General features: G+C 58.1%; 1 protein-coding gene and 1 non-coding gene across 6 annotated transcripts in view; both read right to left on the bottom strand.

Moving 5' to 3' along the window:
* Positions 1-314: 314 nt before the first annotated feature.
* On the bottom strand, positions 315-424 carry LOC132221508 (U6 spliceosomal RNA). Its single transcript, XR_009450035.1, has one exon. It is a non-coding gene; the product is annotated as a U6 spliceosomal RNA (small nuclear RNA).
* Positions 425-4,352: 3,928 nt separating this feature from the next.
* TMCC2 (transmembrane and coiled-coil domain family 2) overlaps positions 4,353-18,395 on the bottom strand; it is a 36,643-nt gene continuing 22,600 nt past the window's right edge. For 2 of the 5 annotated variants that reach the window (XM_059673503.1, XM_059673504.1), the window contains exons 3-5: positions 7,893-8,833; positions 6,299-6,434; positions 4,353-5,815 (exon numbers count right to left, since the gene is read on the bottom strand). In XM_059673503.1, the coding sequence (XP_059529486.1) occupies positions 5,504-5,815; positions 6,299-6,434; positions 7,893-8,833 (1,389 nt within the window). In that variant the 3' untranslated portion in view covers positions 4,353-5,503. Of the gene's footprint in view, positions 5,816-6,298; positions 6,435-7,892; positions 8,834-9,364; positions 11,189-15,488; positions 15,687-16,408; positions 17,298-18,395 lie in introns of those variants that run through there. The other 3 variants (XM_059673508.1, XM_059673506.1, XM_059673507.1) reach the window with 3 other exon arrangements.

Here is an 18,395-nt window from a genome sequence, read left to right as displayed (position 1 = left end):
GGGAAAATTAGAAAGTCAGTGGAATTTGTAGAAGTGTTGTCTTCCCTTTTCTTTTTTTATATATATTTTTTATTGGATTTTTTTACAGAGAGGAAGGGAGAGGGATAGAGAGTTAAAAACATTGATAAACATCCAATCAGCTGCCTCCTGCACACCCCCACTGGGGATGTGCCCGAAACCAAGGTACATGCCCTTGACCGGAATCGAACCTGGGACCCTTTAGTCCACAGGCCGACGCTCTATCCACTGAGCCAAACCGGTCAGGGCTTGTCTTCCCTTTTTGCCTCTCTCTCTCTCTCTCTCTCTCTAATTTTTTTTATATGGAACGCTTCACGAATTTGTGTGTCATCCTTGCGCAGAGGCCACACTGATCTTATCTGCAAAGTTTCAATTTTAGTGGTATATGTGCTGCCAAAGCGAGCACCTTTCCGCCTCTGTGAAAGTGCTTTCTCCTCGCCCCACAAGCCCTAACCTCCTCCTTCCCTGGCGGTGTGGGCTAACCACACACTACGGTGTAAATGGCCCAAGGTTTACCCTCCTGAGAGCACTTGCATTTGTCCATGAAGAAGCAACATTCACCTCACCGTGGGTATCGGGCTTTATTAGGGCAGTGACATTGCCAGCAAGGCTGGGTTTGTGCGGGGCCTGCCGCTCACCACTGTGTCCGTGAGTAGGTTTCCCTCATCTCTCTGAGACTCAGTTTGTCTGTAAAAATGGGGTTTAATGGCATCTCTTTAGCCATCCCCTAGTGCTGTAGTGAAGAGAAAGTGGATCCGTGTTCGCATAAAGCATGTGTTAGCTGTAAGGTTCTGGACCGAAAGAGGGTTTGATGTTGCCATAACTTTGGTCTGGGCTGGGCCTTCCCACACCCTTCAATCACACCCGAGTAGACGATGGCTGTGCGTAGAAGCCACCTCCTTTCTCTTTTTTAAGGTAATTTTTAAATTTTATTTTATATTTTTATTGATTTTAGAGAGAGGGAAGGAGAGGTGTGGAGAGATAGAAACACTGATGAGAGAGAATCATTGATCAGCTGCCTCTTACATGCCCCCCTACTGGGATCGAGCCCACAACCCGAGTATGTGTCCTGAACGGGGAATCAAACCGTGACTCCTGGTTCCTGGTCCGATGCTCAACCACTGAGCCACACCTGCCAGGCAGAAGCCACCTCCCTATAATCTCCCAGCCAGCAGGTCCAGATGTGCTGAGGTCAGTCCCGGCCTTCCCGCCCTCCCCACAGCTGTCCCGGCATGCTTGGCGGGGCCATACCTCCTCCTCCCTCTCCATCTGGAGATTGGCTGCAACCTTTCAGGCCGAGAGCAAGTGGGATCTCTCCCAGGGGCTCAGATGGTCCAGCGGCCTCCTGACCGGTATCTCCCCTCTGAGAGCTCTGGGCGGGGTGGGGGCAGGCACCATAGCCAAGTATCCGAGATTCCTCAGCCTCAATTACAGCCTGACACTCGGGTCGCACTGGAATCATTATCGTTTCAGATGAGGAAATGGAGGCCCAGGACCTTACAGCCAGCAAGTGGCTGAGTCTCAGTCACTCAAGCCTAGGCCTCCTAAAAAAAATATATATATATATATATATTTCAGACAAAGGGAGAGGGAGAGAGAGATAGAAACATCAATGAGAGACAATCTTTGATCGGCTGCCTCCTGCATGCCCCTACTGGGGATCGAGCCTACAACCTGGGCATGTGAGCTACACCAGCTGTGCAAACCCAGGCCCCTCAATGCTGTGCACTGACCCACTCCAGGGCCAGCACACAGGCCGCTGCCCGGGCCAGGCAGGCCTCCTGAGTCCTCTCAGGCTGGGGCTGGCCTCTGGGGACTGGGCCGCCTTGTTTCTGAGACTGAGGGAATGGCTCTGGAATAAGCAAGCTCATCGGAGGCCAAGACCTTCAGTCCCCCTCAGCCTGTGTGGCCCTGCAGGGTCTGCGTTGGGCTCCTGTGAGCGGTTCTTCAGCACTCGGACGGGGCCTGGACCCAGGAAGCAAGAGTAGCCAGAACTGCCTTGGGTTAGTCCCACTAGGTTTTAGGCGACATGCTCAAGTCCTGTGAATGCCCTCTCTCCTGACCCCTAAACCCGCGATGCCCGTCATTGGCTTTCTTACCGGCAGATGAGGAGGCTGGTGTGAGAGCAGCTGGAGCCTTGTCTAAGGCAAGGGCAGCGCTGGGATTCAAGCCCAGGTCTGCGGGCCCCAAAGCCCATGCTCTAACACTGGGGTCTGGAATTCACTCGGGGGTCCCACCACACCGGGAAATGAAGCCATGAGGACCCCTGCAGGTGCCCCAGCCACAGCGCCTCTCCTCTCCCACCTTGTGGCCCAGGTCTCCTCTCCTCCCCTCCATCCCTCCTCTCCTGGGATCCCCAGAATAACCTGCAAGCAGGGGAAGTCACGCCCTTGCCCGGTGCTGCGCTGACTGTGGTGTTTGCTCAGCCTGCACCTGCCACAGCCCCACGGGTTCCACACGGCTGGCGGAAGCGCAAGTTTTGCGTGGGCCCCGGAAGCGTGCGGCTCCAGGCCAGCCACCTGCCCAGGTGCTGCTGGAACAGGAAACACCAAGCCCAGGCAGCCCCCGCCCCGGGCAGGCCAAGGCTGCAGGATGTGCAGGCCTCACTGAGCCCTCCGAGCCCCCAGGTGTGGGGCCAGGACCAGCACCCAGATGCTCGGGGGAGGAGCCTGCCTGTGGGTCCTGCGGCTGAGGGAGGATGGTCCCCCCAGAGGAGGCCACCCTGCGAACCCCTGGCAGGAGAGGGAGGCAGGTCCAGAATGGGGGCCGCTCACCCCCTCTTAACAGAGGGTGGAGGCTTTGACCAAACAAGGAAGCATCAGTGATCATCAGAGGAGCAAAACCCAGCTCCCAGTTGGGGCGGGGCTTTCCTGGGCACCCCGTTATCACGAAAAGGCAAAGGGGCGTAGTGGTCCTTTCTGCAGGTGACCAGAGCTGAGGCTGACCTCCCCCTCTTCCTGCACTGCCGGGCCTGCAGCCTCAGGACGGGCTGAGAACGCAGCCTGCCCCCTCTGCCCGCCCCCTCCCTTTCAGGGTGGACTGTGGCTGCAGTGACATTAAGAGCCAGCACAGAGAAGGCACCTGACCTTGGGGAGGAATGTGGAAAATGTCTGCAGTTTGGAGCGGAAAACCCCCACCTAGGGCCCAGGAATGTGGGCTCCCAGCCAGGCAGCCTCCCTTCCAGTCCCCCCCAGGGAGATGTGCATGTGCTTGGAAGGAAGGGGGGGCGTGCAGGGTCCAGGAATGACACTGTTGGAGGCCCCGTGAGGTCACCTGGTGAAACTCCTGCCCTGGCCGGTGTTGCTTAGTGGTTAGAGCCTTGGCCTACGCACCTGATCAACAGCATGTACCTGGGGTGCAGGTTTGATCCCTAGCCCTGGTCGGGGGGAGTGCAGGAGACAACCAGTGGATATGACTCAATCACATTGTTTCTTGCTCTCCCTCCCTCCCTCTCTGAAAAAGGAACGGAAAAAATACCCTCCAGTGGGATTAGCAACAACAAAAATGTTGCCCTGCTCCTGGTACCAGCATAGTGCCCTTTCTGGGCTCGTTAGGGCCTGGCCCTGCTCCTGGAGTCCCCTCATGGTGGCAGCTAAACTTTTGGCTTCTCAGACCTACAGAACCACAGAATGTCAGAGCCCTTTGAAATTAGCAGCTACTGCACCCATCCCGTATTACAGATATGGAAACGGATGCCCCGGGAGGGGGCGGGAAGGATGGGAATTGGCCACAGGTACACTCACTACGGGCCAGGACTTCAGGGTAAGTGCTCTCCCCACCCTCTTGCTTCTAAAATGCTGGCAGCCAGCATCTTCCTCCTTTTAGGGATACTCAAGCTCCCACAGTGTTCTTGCCGGGAACCCGGTGCCTTCTGAGGGTGCCCTTAACTGCCAGGAGTGGGAGACGCAGCCAGAGGGCCTGGCCTCTATGCTAAGGCCCTGCTCCAGCTCTGGCTAGACGGAGCAGATAAGGCCACACAAAGGCCAACAGAGGCCCCTAGGGACTGAACCTAAGCATTAAGGAGTATGCTGCCCTCTCCTGGCCACCTCTGGGCAGGACTGCTGTTGTCCAGGCCTCTGGCTGCTGATCTCCGAGCTAAGAAAATCTCCTTCCCCGCCTGTTGGAAAGCACTCCAGGAGGGCAGGAGGAGGTAGGTGCCCTCTCACGGAGGCTGAGCAAAGTAGCTGGTCCCTTGTTCAATGTAGGACCCAGAGGAAGAAGACTTGAGGCCAATAGGTGAGGCCAGTATGTGTTACCCACCACAATGCTGGAGAGCGGGGAGACTCCCGGTTTCCACAGAGACAGCCTAATCAATCAACACAAGACAGGAAGGCTGAAAATTTAGAGGCTATTTATTTCTCCTAAGGTCCACAGCTGGCAGCCACTGCCCTCCCGTTCTAGGGGATTTCTCTCTCCTTTTCTGAGAAATCCCCTCTCTTCCTGGAAGTGCTCACGGGGAGGCTGGGATGTGAAGAGAAACCATACACAACACTCCGGAGCCTTAAAAAAATAAAGCCACAAACAACCTCCTCCACACAAGTACACACACACAAAATAAATAGACACATAAAAGAGAAGCTTCGCTCCTCCTGTCCTGGCTCGAAAGGCTGCTTGGGAGAGGGGCTGGGTGGCGTTGCCCGCTTCTCCCGGCCAGGATGATCCAGAGGCGAGATGGTATGGAAGTGCCTGACAGCCAAGAATAAGCCCTGGCTTCAGCTCTGTAGGCATCAGGGACAGATGAACAAATAAATAAATAAATAGAGCCCAGCGCCCCCCCAGGGGCCTAAGGGCTTAGGCTGAGGCTCAGGGCCCCTGGGGCCTGTTTCCCTGAAAAAGCAGATCCAGTGACAGGCAGAAAGAACAGGGAAAACTCCAGTCCAAGGTCACACCCACCAGGCCTCCAGGGCCTGCATCCTCCAGCTCCCAAAAGGGCCAGCCCAGAACCCAGCCTCAAACCAGCTCTGGAGGAAGGAGGGGTGGGCCGAACCTTCTCTCGGGCCCAGCCCAGCAGGTGCCCAAGGCTGGGAAGGCCCTCCCTCTCTCTGGGGCCAGCAAAGCCTCAGAGGGAGCAGCGAGGGCCACCAGGTGGGCTCCTGGGGAAGCGGAGGCACGGCCCTCTCCTGCTCCTGTGCTCACGGGCCTTCCTGCCTGGCTGCATCCCAGTCAGCGGGGAGACATCCTTGTGCAAATGTAAGCAATCGAAACAGTCCCTGCCGCTGTCCTCCTCTGCGCCACCTGGCCACAGATGTCCCCACCACCTCCAGCCAGGGCTGCTCTGGAGGTCCCCCTCTAGCCAACAGGGAGAAGGTGACAGACAGAAGCAAGAACAGAGAAGGGGCAGGAGCTGCTGGAATGAACAGTTTGGTCAGGAGGCCAAACCAGACACATGAAAAAGTCCAAGGGAGTGGGGAGTCCCAAGATCCCTCCTGGAGAGCCAGGGCCAGATGGGGGCCAGGGGAGCACGGGGTAGGGACCAGCTGGCCACTCAGCTGGGCAGCAGCACGTGCTCCAGGAGGTAGGTGAGGGAGTCCCAGTGCTTCCAGAGGAGGAAGAGCATGAGGACCAGGAGGGCAGTGCTGGTGATGCGCAGGCGCGTCTTCATGAGGGGCGTGATGAAGTTGGCGATGGTGGACACGAACACCAGAAGCACGGCCATGAGCGCCAGGATCACGTTGATGAACTTGCCCAGCAGCGCCCTTGCGTTGGCGTTCTCCACGCCCTCCAGCTGCACCACCTGCTGCTGCTGCTGCTGCAGCTCCAGCTTGGTGACCCGGGTCAGGCAGGACTCCACGGCCTCCTGTGGGGACAGAGGGTGGGCCCATGAGAGAGGGACAGAGCACAGGCTCCCCCTCCACAGGCCAGGCAGGTATAGGCTGAGCAGCTGCAGCTGTGGGCAGAGCCCTTTACTTATGACTTTCTGAGGAAGCTGGTAGCAAACTGGAGTCTTGATTAATGCGGGAAGGGGCGGAGCTGGCCCAATCCCAGCTTCCTCTTGAGGCACTGGGAACTCCCATCATTCATGGGCAGGGCTGCCATCACAGAGCCGGGGGCACCGGCGGCCCTCACCAGTCAGCTTGCCTTTGCACAGTGCATACCCTGCCCAGGCCGCTCCGCTCTTATCTCACCTCACCCCACACCACCCGCTTCACCCATGTGTCCGTCTGCCCCAGCTGATGCAATAGCCTGTGCCCGCCATCCCCCACTTGGTAAAGCCGCACCCTCTGGCTGCTGCCAGCTGTCAGCACACCTGGGGCCTCCTCAGAAGGGTCCCTGGTTGTACCTGGATGTCCCGAGCCCTCTCATAGGACTGGTAGGCCACCTTCTCCTCCATGCTGGCCAGCTCCTGCTTCAGGTTGCTCATCTCATTCTGGTGAAGCTCGGTCAGGTCATTGAGTTGCTCCTCCAGCCGCTCGTACCTGGCAGAGGGAGGATGTGTGACACCAGGCCTGGCTCTCGAGCCTCCCTTCTCTCCCCAGGATCAATTCCATTCATTCTCAACCGTCACTCAACCCGCCCCATGTGTTCAGCGACACCAATGAAAGGTACTACTTACATAGCACTTCTCAGGAGCAGGTGTTGTGCTAAGCACTTCACCAGATTACCTCATAGGATCATCATCACAACCCACAAGCCAAGTACTAGTCACCCCCATTTTGCAGATAAAAAGAGTGAGGCACAGAGAGGTTAAGGAATTTGCCCTGAGCTAAGATGCTCTCCTGGGTACCGGGCACACCGGAATATAGAGTAACAATCCCTGCTCTGAAGGCACGAATATTGAAAGATGACTCTTAGGTGGGGGTGGTTAGTTTCCAGGCAGGATTCCAAACCTCCTTCATATAAACGAACAAGAAAAAGGCCAGGCAGCTCAGTTGGTTAGAGCGCCCCCAGTACAATGTTGCTGATTTGATCCCCAGTTGGGAACATACAAGAATCAACCAATTACTGCATGAGTGAGTGGAAGAACAAATTGATGTCTCTCACTCTCTCTTCCCCTCTCTCTCTCAAAACAATAAATATTTTTTTAAAATATATTTTTATTGATTTCAGAGAGGAAAGGAGAGGGAGAGAGAGATAGAAACATCAATGATGAGAAAGAATCATTGATCAGCTGCCTCCTGCATGCCCCCTACTGGGGATCAAGCTTGCAACCTGGGCATGTGCCCTTGACTGGAATCGAACCTGGGACCCTTCAGTCCACAGGCCGATGCTCTATCCACTGAGCCAAACCAGCTAGGGCTAAATAATTTTTTAAAAAAGAAAAAGTGCTAAGGATAAAATCCCCAAGAATCCCAGGGAGTGAGTGCCAATGCCACATGAGAGGCACAGAGCAGAAGAGCAGGTGGGCAGAGGGGAGGAGGGACCAAGGCTGCAGCTCAATGCACACTGACGTGCCGGAGACTGACACCCTCTAACTTCACAGGTTTGGTTTCATTCAATCCTCACAGCCATTTCGAGTGGGGATTCACGGTCTTCCCGCACACAGACAAGGCAACCAGGTGCTGAGTGCAGTAAGGGCTTTGTCAATAGTAAAAACAGTAAAGAGTAGAGCTGGGATTTGAACCCGGGTCACCTGACTCCAGAGTCAGTGCTCCTAACCAGAGGAGAGGCCATGTAGCTGGTCCCTGCCTCGGTTTCCCCTTCTGTACACCGAGCACATACAATCAAGTGGGGAGGCTCACAGCTCCTGAGACAGGCAGAGCCTGCCTCCCATAGGCCTGTGCTCCCATCTCCCTGCCCAGACCAGAGGAGGCTTCCAGCAGCGCAGGGCGCTGTGTTTGCTCTTCCACTTGCTCCACAGCCCTGCGCCTGAGCCCTGGGCCCCGCACCTCAGGCCAGGGGTGGCTGGGCGGAGGCGAGGGTGGAGGAGCACCCACCTGTAGCGCTCCTCCTGCAGGCACTGGGTCATGTAGGTGTAGTCCCTCTGCAGCTGAGACTTCAGGTCCTCCATCGAGTCCTCCAGGTGCGACTGTCCCTCCTTGATCTCCCGCAGCTCATCCACCGGAGCATCCAGGTTTCCGGGCGCCCCGTACAGGGTGTTCGACTTGGGGCTCCCCAGCACCCCGGTGGGCCCGGCCCCGGAGTTGCTGCCAACCCCGGCGGAGCTGGCGCTGGCGCTGGAACACTCGTCGTCGCTGCCGTACTTGGGGCTGGACACCAGCGTGGCGCTGCCACTCAGCGTCCGGGCCGCCTCCTCGGGGGGCCCGTCCTCCAGGGGGTCCTTCAGGTGGGCGATGTTGTCGGCGCTGCCAAACTTGTTGCGGATCAGGCTGGCGAACTCCCGGGGCTTGGACACCACAGCAGTGTGGGTGGCCTGCGAGAGGCCCGAGAGGCTGCCCCTGACGCCCTCCACCACGCCGCCCCCGAAGCCGCTGATGCCGGCGCGCACGTTGGCGCCCACGTCCTTCAGCCCCTGCTGCATGTCCCGCAGCACGTCCTTGGGCTGCCGCGAGGGCCCGTTCTGCTCGATCTCCCGCAGGCGCCGGCGGTAGTGCTCCAGCTTCTTGTGCAGCTGCGCGATGGTCTGGGCGGACTTCTGGTTCTTCTTCTCGAACACCTGCTTGATGCGCGACACCTGCTGCTTGTCCGCGTTGTTGGCCAGCTTGAGGTACTCCGCCACGTTGTCGTCCCTCGCCTCCTGCTCGATCTTGATCTGCTCCGTGATCTTCAGGATCTTCTGGTGCAGGTGCTCGATGGCGGCCTTGGTCCGATGAGGGTCGGGGGCCCCATCCGGCACATCCAGGCTGATGGGGCCGTCGGTGTCCCCATGGCCGGGGCCGCTGGAGAGGCTCAGGCCCACGAGGTCCCCCTTGTCAACCTAGGGGAGGAGGCAAGCAGAGGAAGCCTGGGTCCGCCGGGAAACCACGGGAGGGAGCCCCTGACACCTGCGGATCTGGCTTCTCTACCTACAAAGTGGAGGCAGGTGACGGGGAACCTCAGGAAGGGGTTCGCCATGACAAGAGAATCCCTTACGGCCGCCCTCACCCACCTGCCACCTGCTATCCACCTGATCCCACAACGGCCCTGAGTGCAGCCCAGGCAGAGGGGTGCCTCCTCGGGACAGAGTTCACGTGACTCTGAGCAGTCAGGCCTCCTGCCCACATGGACCACGCGGGCTGAGGCTTCACTGGAGCCACAGGGTTGAATTCTCAGGGATGAGACAAGCTGTCCCTCCGGACCCAACCTCCCCACCGGCTCCTGCCTTGAGCGGCCTCTCGCTCAGACCTGACCGGAGCCCACACTTTGGCCCCAGCGCTGGCACAGGAAGCTCCCCGCCCTCCCCACCCCGGCTTCTCTAATGCAGTTCAGCGGGTCACCCCACTTCTGCTGCACCCTCCCGGCCTGTTACCTTCCAGGTCACTGGAATTGTCAGCAACCTCTTCCGCTTCATGATGGTGGGAGCGCCCGACCCTGCCCAGGCTCCCAGAACTGGGAGGGGAGCGCCCCCTGCCACCCTGCTGGCCAGCTCCCCGAAGCCTCCTCCGTCCCAGAAGTAACCCACAGGCTGAGGGAAGCAGGCAGCGGTCTGGGGCTCAGAGGTACCAGCTGCCCTGCTGGGAAGGGGCTGGATGTGCAGGAAAGAGATGACAGCCCTTCCTCGCCAGCAGGCAAGCAGGCCCCTGACCCTCAGTGAGTCAGGGTTAGCACGAAGGAAAGAGAGACTGATAAGGGGGTGGGGAGAGAGCAGGGAGGAAGGGAAGGTCACAGAAGACAGGAAAGATGGGAAACGCAGGTCAGAGAGGGCGGGTGGGCCTGGAGCCTTGTCCTCCAGGGCCGGCTCCCCCCAGCCTGTTGGAAGATCTCTCTCCACAACCGAGTCTCAGTGTCTTATCGACACGCAACAGCGGAAGCAGCAGGAAATGGCTCAACCCCATGTATTTTTACACACCCCAACGCGCCTGGGTCACATCATCGCTTTTTATATGTCTGGGGGCAGGGGCGGGGTGAGGTCTATGTGGGGGAAGGGGTCAAACACAAAGCAAGTGGCCCAGTCACATGCTCCAGAACTGGAAACAGCCCATGCCAATTACAGGCAGAAGTCACCCAACTCGAGGTCCGCCGAGATACCAAGTCGTGAAAACACGACTGAGAACAATGGCCCCGCCGCCCTCGGGAGCCAGGGGAGGGCGGCTCCTCCTGGCCTTCCTCTGGGGCCTTTTCAGGTCGGGGTTCCACTGGGAACGCTGGGGACACCGAGGTCCCTTCCCCGCCTCTCCTGCAGTCAGGACTTCCCTCTTACATTCGCTTGGGTCTCCCCTCGTGTCCCCTGGCCCTCCTGCCACACGCTCATCCCAGCAGGACGCTGCTCCCCTGACTTGCTGGCCTGGGACAGCAGAGGCGCCTAGACCACAGTCCCTCCCTCACACGGTCTGTCCCCAGGTCTAATGGCCCCACCCGTCTGACCTAAAACCGAGCCTGCAGTTAGACCCTTCCTCCTACGCTGCTCCCTGCAGTGACGGCCAACAGCCCATCTCAACTGTCCTGCCCCTCGGTGTCCCCACCGGTGACACAGGGATGATCAGATCTACTCTCAGGCCTGTGGTGAGGGTCACATAGGACCGGGAGTTGAGTTACCAGCACTGCTCTTCTGCAGGGCACTCAGAAGGCACTCAAAATGCTGTGGGGTCTACGCAGCACCGTTCTTTTTTAGGGGAGGAATGACATGTATTTAAGAGATTATACCAACAAGTTTACTCAGTGTTGATGCGGCAATATAGGAAGTGAACGATACAAAATTCTATCTGCAACGCGTCGCTTTACAATGAAGGAACTTGACTCTCTCATAAGGCCCCTGTGTTTTCCAAAGAAATTCAACTCCTTCCCTCTTCTCCACGCTCTTCCTGGAGAGAGAATTCCCAGAGAACCAGCTTGCATCTGGCTGCGTCGCTGCCTGAGGCTCAGCACTGCGTTCGCTCATCCTCCTAACGAGGAGGGAGGGCGGCGGTCCCAGCGCCTTGGAGGAGCGTGGGAGGCACTAATGAGACACGGGTTCGGAGAAGCTGTGAAAAGTGGAGGTGCTTCGGGACTGCGAGGGAGTGTACGCAGCTCTGCTCTGGCAGCCTGGAGTCTGGCCCCCGTTGGAGGCCAGCTAGCTTACACATGGAGAGCAGAGTTGAAGCTGGCTGAGAAACCCCAGGAATGAGAGGAGAACAACACTGGTAAAACCAGTCGGAGTCTGATGGTGGGCTGCAGTGACCTGGGGCTGGGACCCTGGCCCCCTCGCCCACCCCCTTCTCTGCCCTGGGGTCCTGCAGCAGGACACCAGCCTCCTCGCGGCTCCCCCACTCCCCACTCACTGAGGTCTGCCATGCCTGGGTCCTGCTGGTCATCTCCAGTCACAGAACATCCCCTTCGCCCTCGTCACCATGGAGGAAGGGAGCACGCAGGAGTAATGGGGGGGCTCTCCACGCCCTGGCCTCCCCAGGCACCCCCTACAGCAGCAGTGTCCTTTAAGGACTGAAGGGAGAGGGGGTGGCCGAGCAAATGAGAGCCAAGGAGGTGGCAGAAGACGGGCAGAGGGACAAGGAGGGAGGGTGCTTCAACTAAGGAAGGAAAACGAGAGCACAGAAGGAGAAAGCTGTTAAGAGGGATGGAACAAGCAGAGAATGAGGAAAGGAGAAAGATTTGGGAAAAAAAAGCAAAAGCAATGAGACAGGCGAGAGGACCCATGCTGGGAACAGAAAGGGCACTGAACTTGCGGTCAGATACCAGTTTAGAATCCCGGCTTTCACTTAGCAGCTGTGCACCCTTGGATCTGTCATTAACTTTTCTGAGACTCAGTTTTCACATCTAGAAAAGGGGTGTAATTCTACCTACACCAAAGGGTTATCAGGAAGATGAAACAAGTCACTCTGAGTAAGTCAAGAGTGGCAGTACAACCTCAGGGCATACAGAAGGCGCTCAAAAACAAGTAAGAATAAATTAAGCAACATTTCACACCGACTGGAATGACTATAATTTTAAAAAGGAAAATAACAACTGTTGGCAAGGATGTGGAGAAATTAGAACCCTCACAGCTTGCTGGTGGGAATGTAAAATGGTGCAGCCACTGTGGAAAACAATTTAGTGGTTCCTCAAAGTTAAACATGGAATTACCAAATGAAATGACCCAGCAATTCCACTCCTAGGTATATACCCAAAACAATTGAAAATGGGTATTCAAATAAATACTTGTGCATATTGTTCACCGCAGTACTATTCACAATAGCCAGAGGGTGGACACAACTTAAATGCCCATCAAATAGTAAATGGCAAACAAAGTTGGTCAATCTATACAATGGAATATTATGTTTTTGGCCATAAAAGGAATGAAGTACTGACACGTGCTACAACACTGCAAACCTCGAGACCATTACACTAAGTGAAAGAAACTAGATACAAAGGGTCACTATTAAATGATCCCATTTATATGAAACATCCAGAACAGTTAAATCCATAGAGACAGAAGGCAGCTTAGTGGTGGCCAGGGCTGGGAGGGAGAAATGGGGAGTGGCTGCTGGACGGATACAGGCTTCCTTTGGGAGTGAGGACAATGTTCTGGAACTAGAGGTGATGGTTGCACACCTGGAAGTGTGCAAGGCCAGGGTCCTCCCACCTGCTAGCCTGGGCTGCAGGTCCAACCAATGTCCTATTGTGGAGGGTATGTGGGTCCTTCATCTTATAGCCCCATTTGCAGTAGAGCAGAGGTTGTTTCTAACTCACTGCCAACCCCTTTCCTGGGGCTGGGTGAGTAAAAAGGAAGAGCAATACTGGTCACTCAGCTCCCGGTCACTAGCGGGTGGAACTCCAGGGTCCCCCAGCCCAGGGCACAAAGTGCGTCAGCTACAGAGGCATCACTGCTCCTCTCTCAACACGGTCAGGGGCTCACCTGGCCCAGGGCTCCTCCCCTCTCTCCGGCCTGAGAGGGGCTGAACACTCCACAGGTACCTGACCCCAGCATTAACCCCTGTGCCCAGGCTGGGCAAGGTCTAAGAGGAGATTGTGGAGGGAGGCCATGCCTCTTCCATGAGCCCCTTCTATGCCAGGCCATTAGGGAGGCCATGCCATGCTCCCTGGGCAGGGTGCCCACCAGCCAGGGCCCGTGTCAAAGCCCTTACTCTTCACAGAGACTGGGCTCCGGGAAGTGCGGATGAAGGTCCTGGAAGAGCCAGAACCGGGACGCTGTCTTTAGTGTCCAGGGCCCTACTTGCCCTTTCCCTCTCCCTGACCCTGTGAGACCCTGGAAGCAGCCCTGCACTGGCTCACAGGGCCTGGCCTCCCCTCCCTGCCCCCCGCCCCCAGCCACTCTAAGCAAAACCAGATTAGGCACTGGGCCAGATTATAGGAGCTCCCCAGCCCTGGCTCCCTGGCCTCCTCCCTCCTCCCAGGCCTGAGCTCATGTCCTCGTGTTAACCCGGCCCAGGCACGGGACAGCGGCCCTTCCTCCGCACACTAGCCCAGCAGCCTGGCCCCGAGGCCGGGAGCACACAGGAGACATTGTGGACCAGAAAGATCCAGCCCACGTGGAGCTCTGTGTGGGAGGGAACGGGTCCTAACGATGGTGTGTGCTCCACACCTGAGCTCCCAGTTCCCAAAAGACTGCAGAAGGGCCTAGACTGACCCCCACCCCCAGGGACAGGCAGTGCCTTCCTAGATGTACAAAGAGCTCCTGAAGGGTCCCCAGAGCCGCTGACACAGAGATGGGTGTCCAGTCCTGCTCAGGGGTGGAAAGCCAGCACTAAGGTAGGTCGCTCTTACACACGAAAAGAGCTCTGGGGTTCCTGTGCTTCCCTTTGAGAGGACACGGCAGCCTGTCATTCGGGAAGAGCTGGCCCTGAGGTTCCCTCCCAGGGTCGGGAAAAGGGGGTCGGAACTGCCTTGTCTGTGGGCCTGGCCAAGCGGGTCAAGGTCCTCTCAGGACACGGCCCAGAGCACGGCCTGCGCTTCCAGTGGCTAAAGGCCCAGCAGGCGAGTGAGTCAGGAGCTGCCTGTCCCAGGCGACTCAGCAAGATGCCTCCATCTGCTCACTTCTGGCCCCGTGACTGATCGGAGCACCCCTCCCAGGATGGAGAACCCCCAGATTCCCTTTTCCTATGAGCTCCCAGAGGGCGAGGGAGGGAGGTACGCCAGGCCAGGCGGAGAGGAAAATCCATGGCCGGCTACGATCCTTCAGCGCGAAGAGGCAGCTGGGAGGGAGGGAACCGGACATCTCCCATTCCAACCTGGCACTCCAGCCATGGCAGGCAGGATCATTACCCCAGCTCTCGGTCCTGGCATCAGGGGCTGCCCCCCTTTCACCAAATCAGCGGGCACAGCTGCTGGGCTGCTGGCTCTCTCTTCCTGAGACATGCGGCATCACAGCTGACATGAGCACTTGCAGGTGGAGACAGGAATGGGAGAGCGGAGGGGAGCACGCCAGCCCGCCCAGTGGTCCCACCGGTGCCTGAGAGCCTAAGCTTTTCTCCAGAGGGCTGGGAGGCAAATGCTTAGCTAACGGGGTACACAGGGGGCAGCAGGTCTGTACACTAGGCCTGTTCACTGGGGTAAAGTGGGGTGAAAACTGCAGTAACATCCCCACCTCCACACGGGGGCCTCGAGGGGCAGGGCAGATGCGCAGGCTCTCCCGGCCTCTGTGGTTTACAAGCAGCCTCACGCTGCTACAAGGATTCCAAAGTGCAGGGTACACACAGACGAAAGAGACCACTCATCCTTTCATGCTGCACCCACGATCTCAAGGCAGCGCCACTGGCTGAGGCTTTGATCAGCCTCCTCCTGCAGCCAGCGACACGCCCCCCACCCTGCCCCTAGGGGACACCCCTCATTAGCCCTCAGCTGCCAGGCCTTTTCCCTAGGTCCCCCCTTGGGTTCTGGTCAAAACCACACCCTCCACTCCATGGCCTCCTTCCCTACCCTGCTGACAACAATGCCCTGTTGTCCACACAAAAGTCCCATAGTCCCCTCTCTCCTCACTCCCACAGACCCGATGAGGCCCCGAGCTGCCCTCCCACCTGGGGGCCTCCTCTGAGTTCTCCCAAAGCTCCCAGCGCCCAACATGTTGCTCCTTCTAGACTCTCCCACTGGCCCCCTGGGTCAGTGCTCATGGACCGTCACACTCCCCTCTGCCTGTCACTGTGTCTCCATGGACATAAACAGCCACACCAGGAACGCCCTTCTACGTAACTTCACGTCAGCTCCTCCAGCCCCGGGTGGAGGGACACGTGGCTTCTGGTTTCTGGAAGCATCAGTGCCGGGGTTCACTCGCCTCCTGCACAAGGTCCCCTCACAGGCCCCCCCAGCACTGGGCAGCCTGCGCCTGGAGGCCCAGTGCTCGCCCCTCCTCCCTTCTCCCTCCACAAAGAGTTCTCTATAAGGGAGAGAAGGGGAGCCGCACCCTGAGCCCAGAGCACAGCCCGCCTGACAAACTGCCCAAGTGGCTTTCTCCATCACCCTGCCCCACCCGTCAGCTACTCTCCTCCCACCCACCAGGGCCTCACCTGTGTGGGTACCATTTCCCGAAGCTGTGCTGGTGCCGGGGTGCCGGGGGCTCCAGGGCCCCAGCTTTCTGCAGGCCATGCAGGACCCCCGAGGTCACAGTCCCTGGGCAGCACTGGGCTTGCCGAGGGAAGCCGGGGCCTGCGAGCAGGGGTGCCGGCGCTCCCAGGCTCTGCAGCCGCCATCTCGCCTGAGGCCCAGCCCAAGGATTAGTGGCGGATTGCTCTGGGAGATTTCCCCCTCCCCTGGGGCTCTCGCACTGCTCCTTCCCATCTGGAAGGAGACAAAAGCGTTCACCAGGCCGGTAGACCAAGCTCTGATGAGCTGTTGCCCAACCCACCCTGCCTGTCCCCAAGTCCAGCTGTTGCCATGTGAGTTCAGTGAGCACGGAAGACCCAGGTGTGACAGGAAGCAACTCTAACGTGTGCACCTCATCATTCTCTGCCGTCGTGCACGCCTGGACCGTCACAGCCCCTCCACCATCACAGCCCCTCTCACAAACAGAGGTACAGTCCACCCTTCTTCAGCCTCCCAACAGGAGTGGGTCTCCTAGCCAGGCTTCCAGGATCGAAAGCTCTCCAAAGCCAACAGGGCTAGAGCCCAAAAGGGCTCCTTGCTGGATCCCTGCGCAGCCAGCTCAGCCAAGTCCTCTGCCTCTCCCCGCTGTCCGGCCCCCTGGCTTAAGGCACCACCCTCTCAATGCACCCTCCCTCCTCCAATAACCAGACTGCAGCCAGCCTCACTGGGGAATTCCTCTGCCCCGAGGTCCTCTCCTAGAAATCCACCCTGCGCTCTGGACACCCCTGCAGCTACTGCTCCACTAGCTTCTGCTCCCCCTCTCCCCCCGGCCGACCCCTACCCTCACCCCCAGCAGCACCGCCCAGGCAAAAACATCTAAGATAAAACTTAATGGTAAACTCACAGCAGCCTCTTCCTCCTTGACCTTCATCTTGACAGTGCCGGCAGGAAATCCTGGGAACGGCCAGCAGAGGGGGCCAGAGGTTCACAGTTGAGGAGAGCAAGCTGTGAGGAGGGTAGTGGGGAGGCCACAGAGTTCTGGGGTCTGCTGCGTCTCTCTAAGGGCAGCTTCCCATGGCAGAGTCACCAGTCAGAAAAGACATGGATTCTGCACCCACTTGAGTCTGGTGAGGGACTCAACGCTTAAATACTGAGGGTCGACACGGATCGTGCAGATGGGGTGGTTCCAAGTTCAAGAAGGTGGGAGGAGATAAGAAGGGCCCAGTGTTATCTCTGGGGCCCAGGGCCAGGTCCTGCAGCCAAAACACCAGGGGCAGGAATCCCCACCCGGGGCTTGTGAAAACCTTACAAATATTTGTGGTGGCCGATGACTTGGGGTTTGTGAGGACAGGAGCCCAACAAAAACAAAAACACAGATTCTCATTTCTGGGGCCAGCTCTGACCTGAGGTCAGGGGTCAGGGACCACTTCGGCAGCGCCCCATCTATACAGGATGAGCTCTCTCAATTTTCACTTGACGCCTTGGCACTGAGCACTTGTCCTCTTGCATAATGTCTATGTATAAACAGGCCTGCTGTCCCTAGGAAGGCAGGGGTCAGATGGCAAATACGCCAGGCCCTGCGCTGCGCCCAGCATGAGACCGACCCTCCCTCAGTATTTATGTCTGTAAAGTGACTGTGTCATCTCACTCGGCTGCCACGGGAGACAGTCATCTAAAGCAGCAGCAATGGAGATGGCCTGGTCCTCACACTCAAGACGACCCTCCCCAGCCCCTCCTCTCTGTGCTCCCCCAGGCTAGGATTCCTAACCTCTCCTCCAGGAGCCCCGAGGTGGGAGGGGCTGGATGAGCTGAGCCCTGGGGCTCTCTCAGGACCCTCACAGGTCCCGCTCCCCAGGCTGCCAAGGATCATGAAGGCTCAGAAGCACCCGGAAGAGCTTTCTACCAGCCACACGGAACCACCAAGATGACCCTAAGGAGAGTCACCCCAACACGGCCGCTGGCATCCCCTAATGAGAGGATCCAGCTCCCCTCCAGACACACCTACCCAGCAGCACACTAACAAACGCAGGAAACGGCCGGTGGAGCTCAGGGGTGAAGCAACAGTCTGCTAAGAGGAAAGCAGCAAACAGGAAGCAGCGGTGCCTGCTGGGCAAGCCCGCAGGGGCGATCCCCGATCCTCCAGTCAGTTTCTGTCTGCATGTGAGGACTGTTCTCAAATCTGCCTCCTGCTCTGGGTGGGGAAGCAGGCGCCCAAGGCCTCCGGATGGACGGCGAGGTCCTGGGTCTCGGGTCCAGACCTGCTAAGGGACCCTGTTCGAGTCACCAGAGGCTCTGATACTCAGCGTCCACAACAGCAGTGGGAGGGCCCGAGAGGAGTGGGGGGGGGGGGCTGGGGAGGCCCCTGGCTGAGAGTGGGCGTACGGCAGGAAGGCACAGCGGTCCCCGGTGCCGGCTGAGACTGAGGCTGCTGGAGGAGCCAGAGGCTGCTGTCAGTAGCGGCTGCCTGGAGGAAGAGGCCTTAGGGAACAAGACCAGGGCATCGGCGGGAAGAGGGGGATGAGCTGAGCCCTGGAGACTTCTTCTGAAGCCCAGCCTTGGTTTTCTAGCTGCTCCCAGGCTGCAGTGAAGGTAGAATGGGAGCATGACACGTCATAGGTTTTACTGAATAGATGACTGGTCACCACCTGTGTGTGTACACACACACACATACACACACACACACGCACGCACGCACGCACACACGCACACACACATGCACACATGCACACACACACACATGCCACGGTCAGTATAGAAGGCCCCTGGAAGACTTTGCCTGGGACAGAAAAAGCCAGGAAAGTGGCTGCTGTAAGGACACAGCTGAGAGTGGCCGAAGGGCACAGGAAGAGCTGCAGTGGGTGCTAAAGCCACAGGCTCTGAAAGCACAGGCG

The sequence above is a fragment of the Myotis daubentonii genome, chromosome 18 (genome assembly GCF_963259705.1).
Source record: "Myotis daubentonii chromosome 18, mMyoDau2.1, whole genome shotgun sequence".
In the NCBI taxonomy this organism is placed as follows: Eukaryota; Metazoa; Chordata; class Mammalia; order Chiroptera; family Vespertilionidae; genus Myotis; species Myotis daubentonii.
Note: the sequence above shows the minus strand (reverse complement) of the source record. Positions and strands in the feature narration are given on the sequence as shown.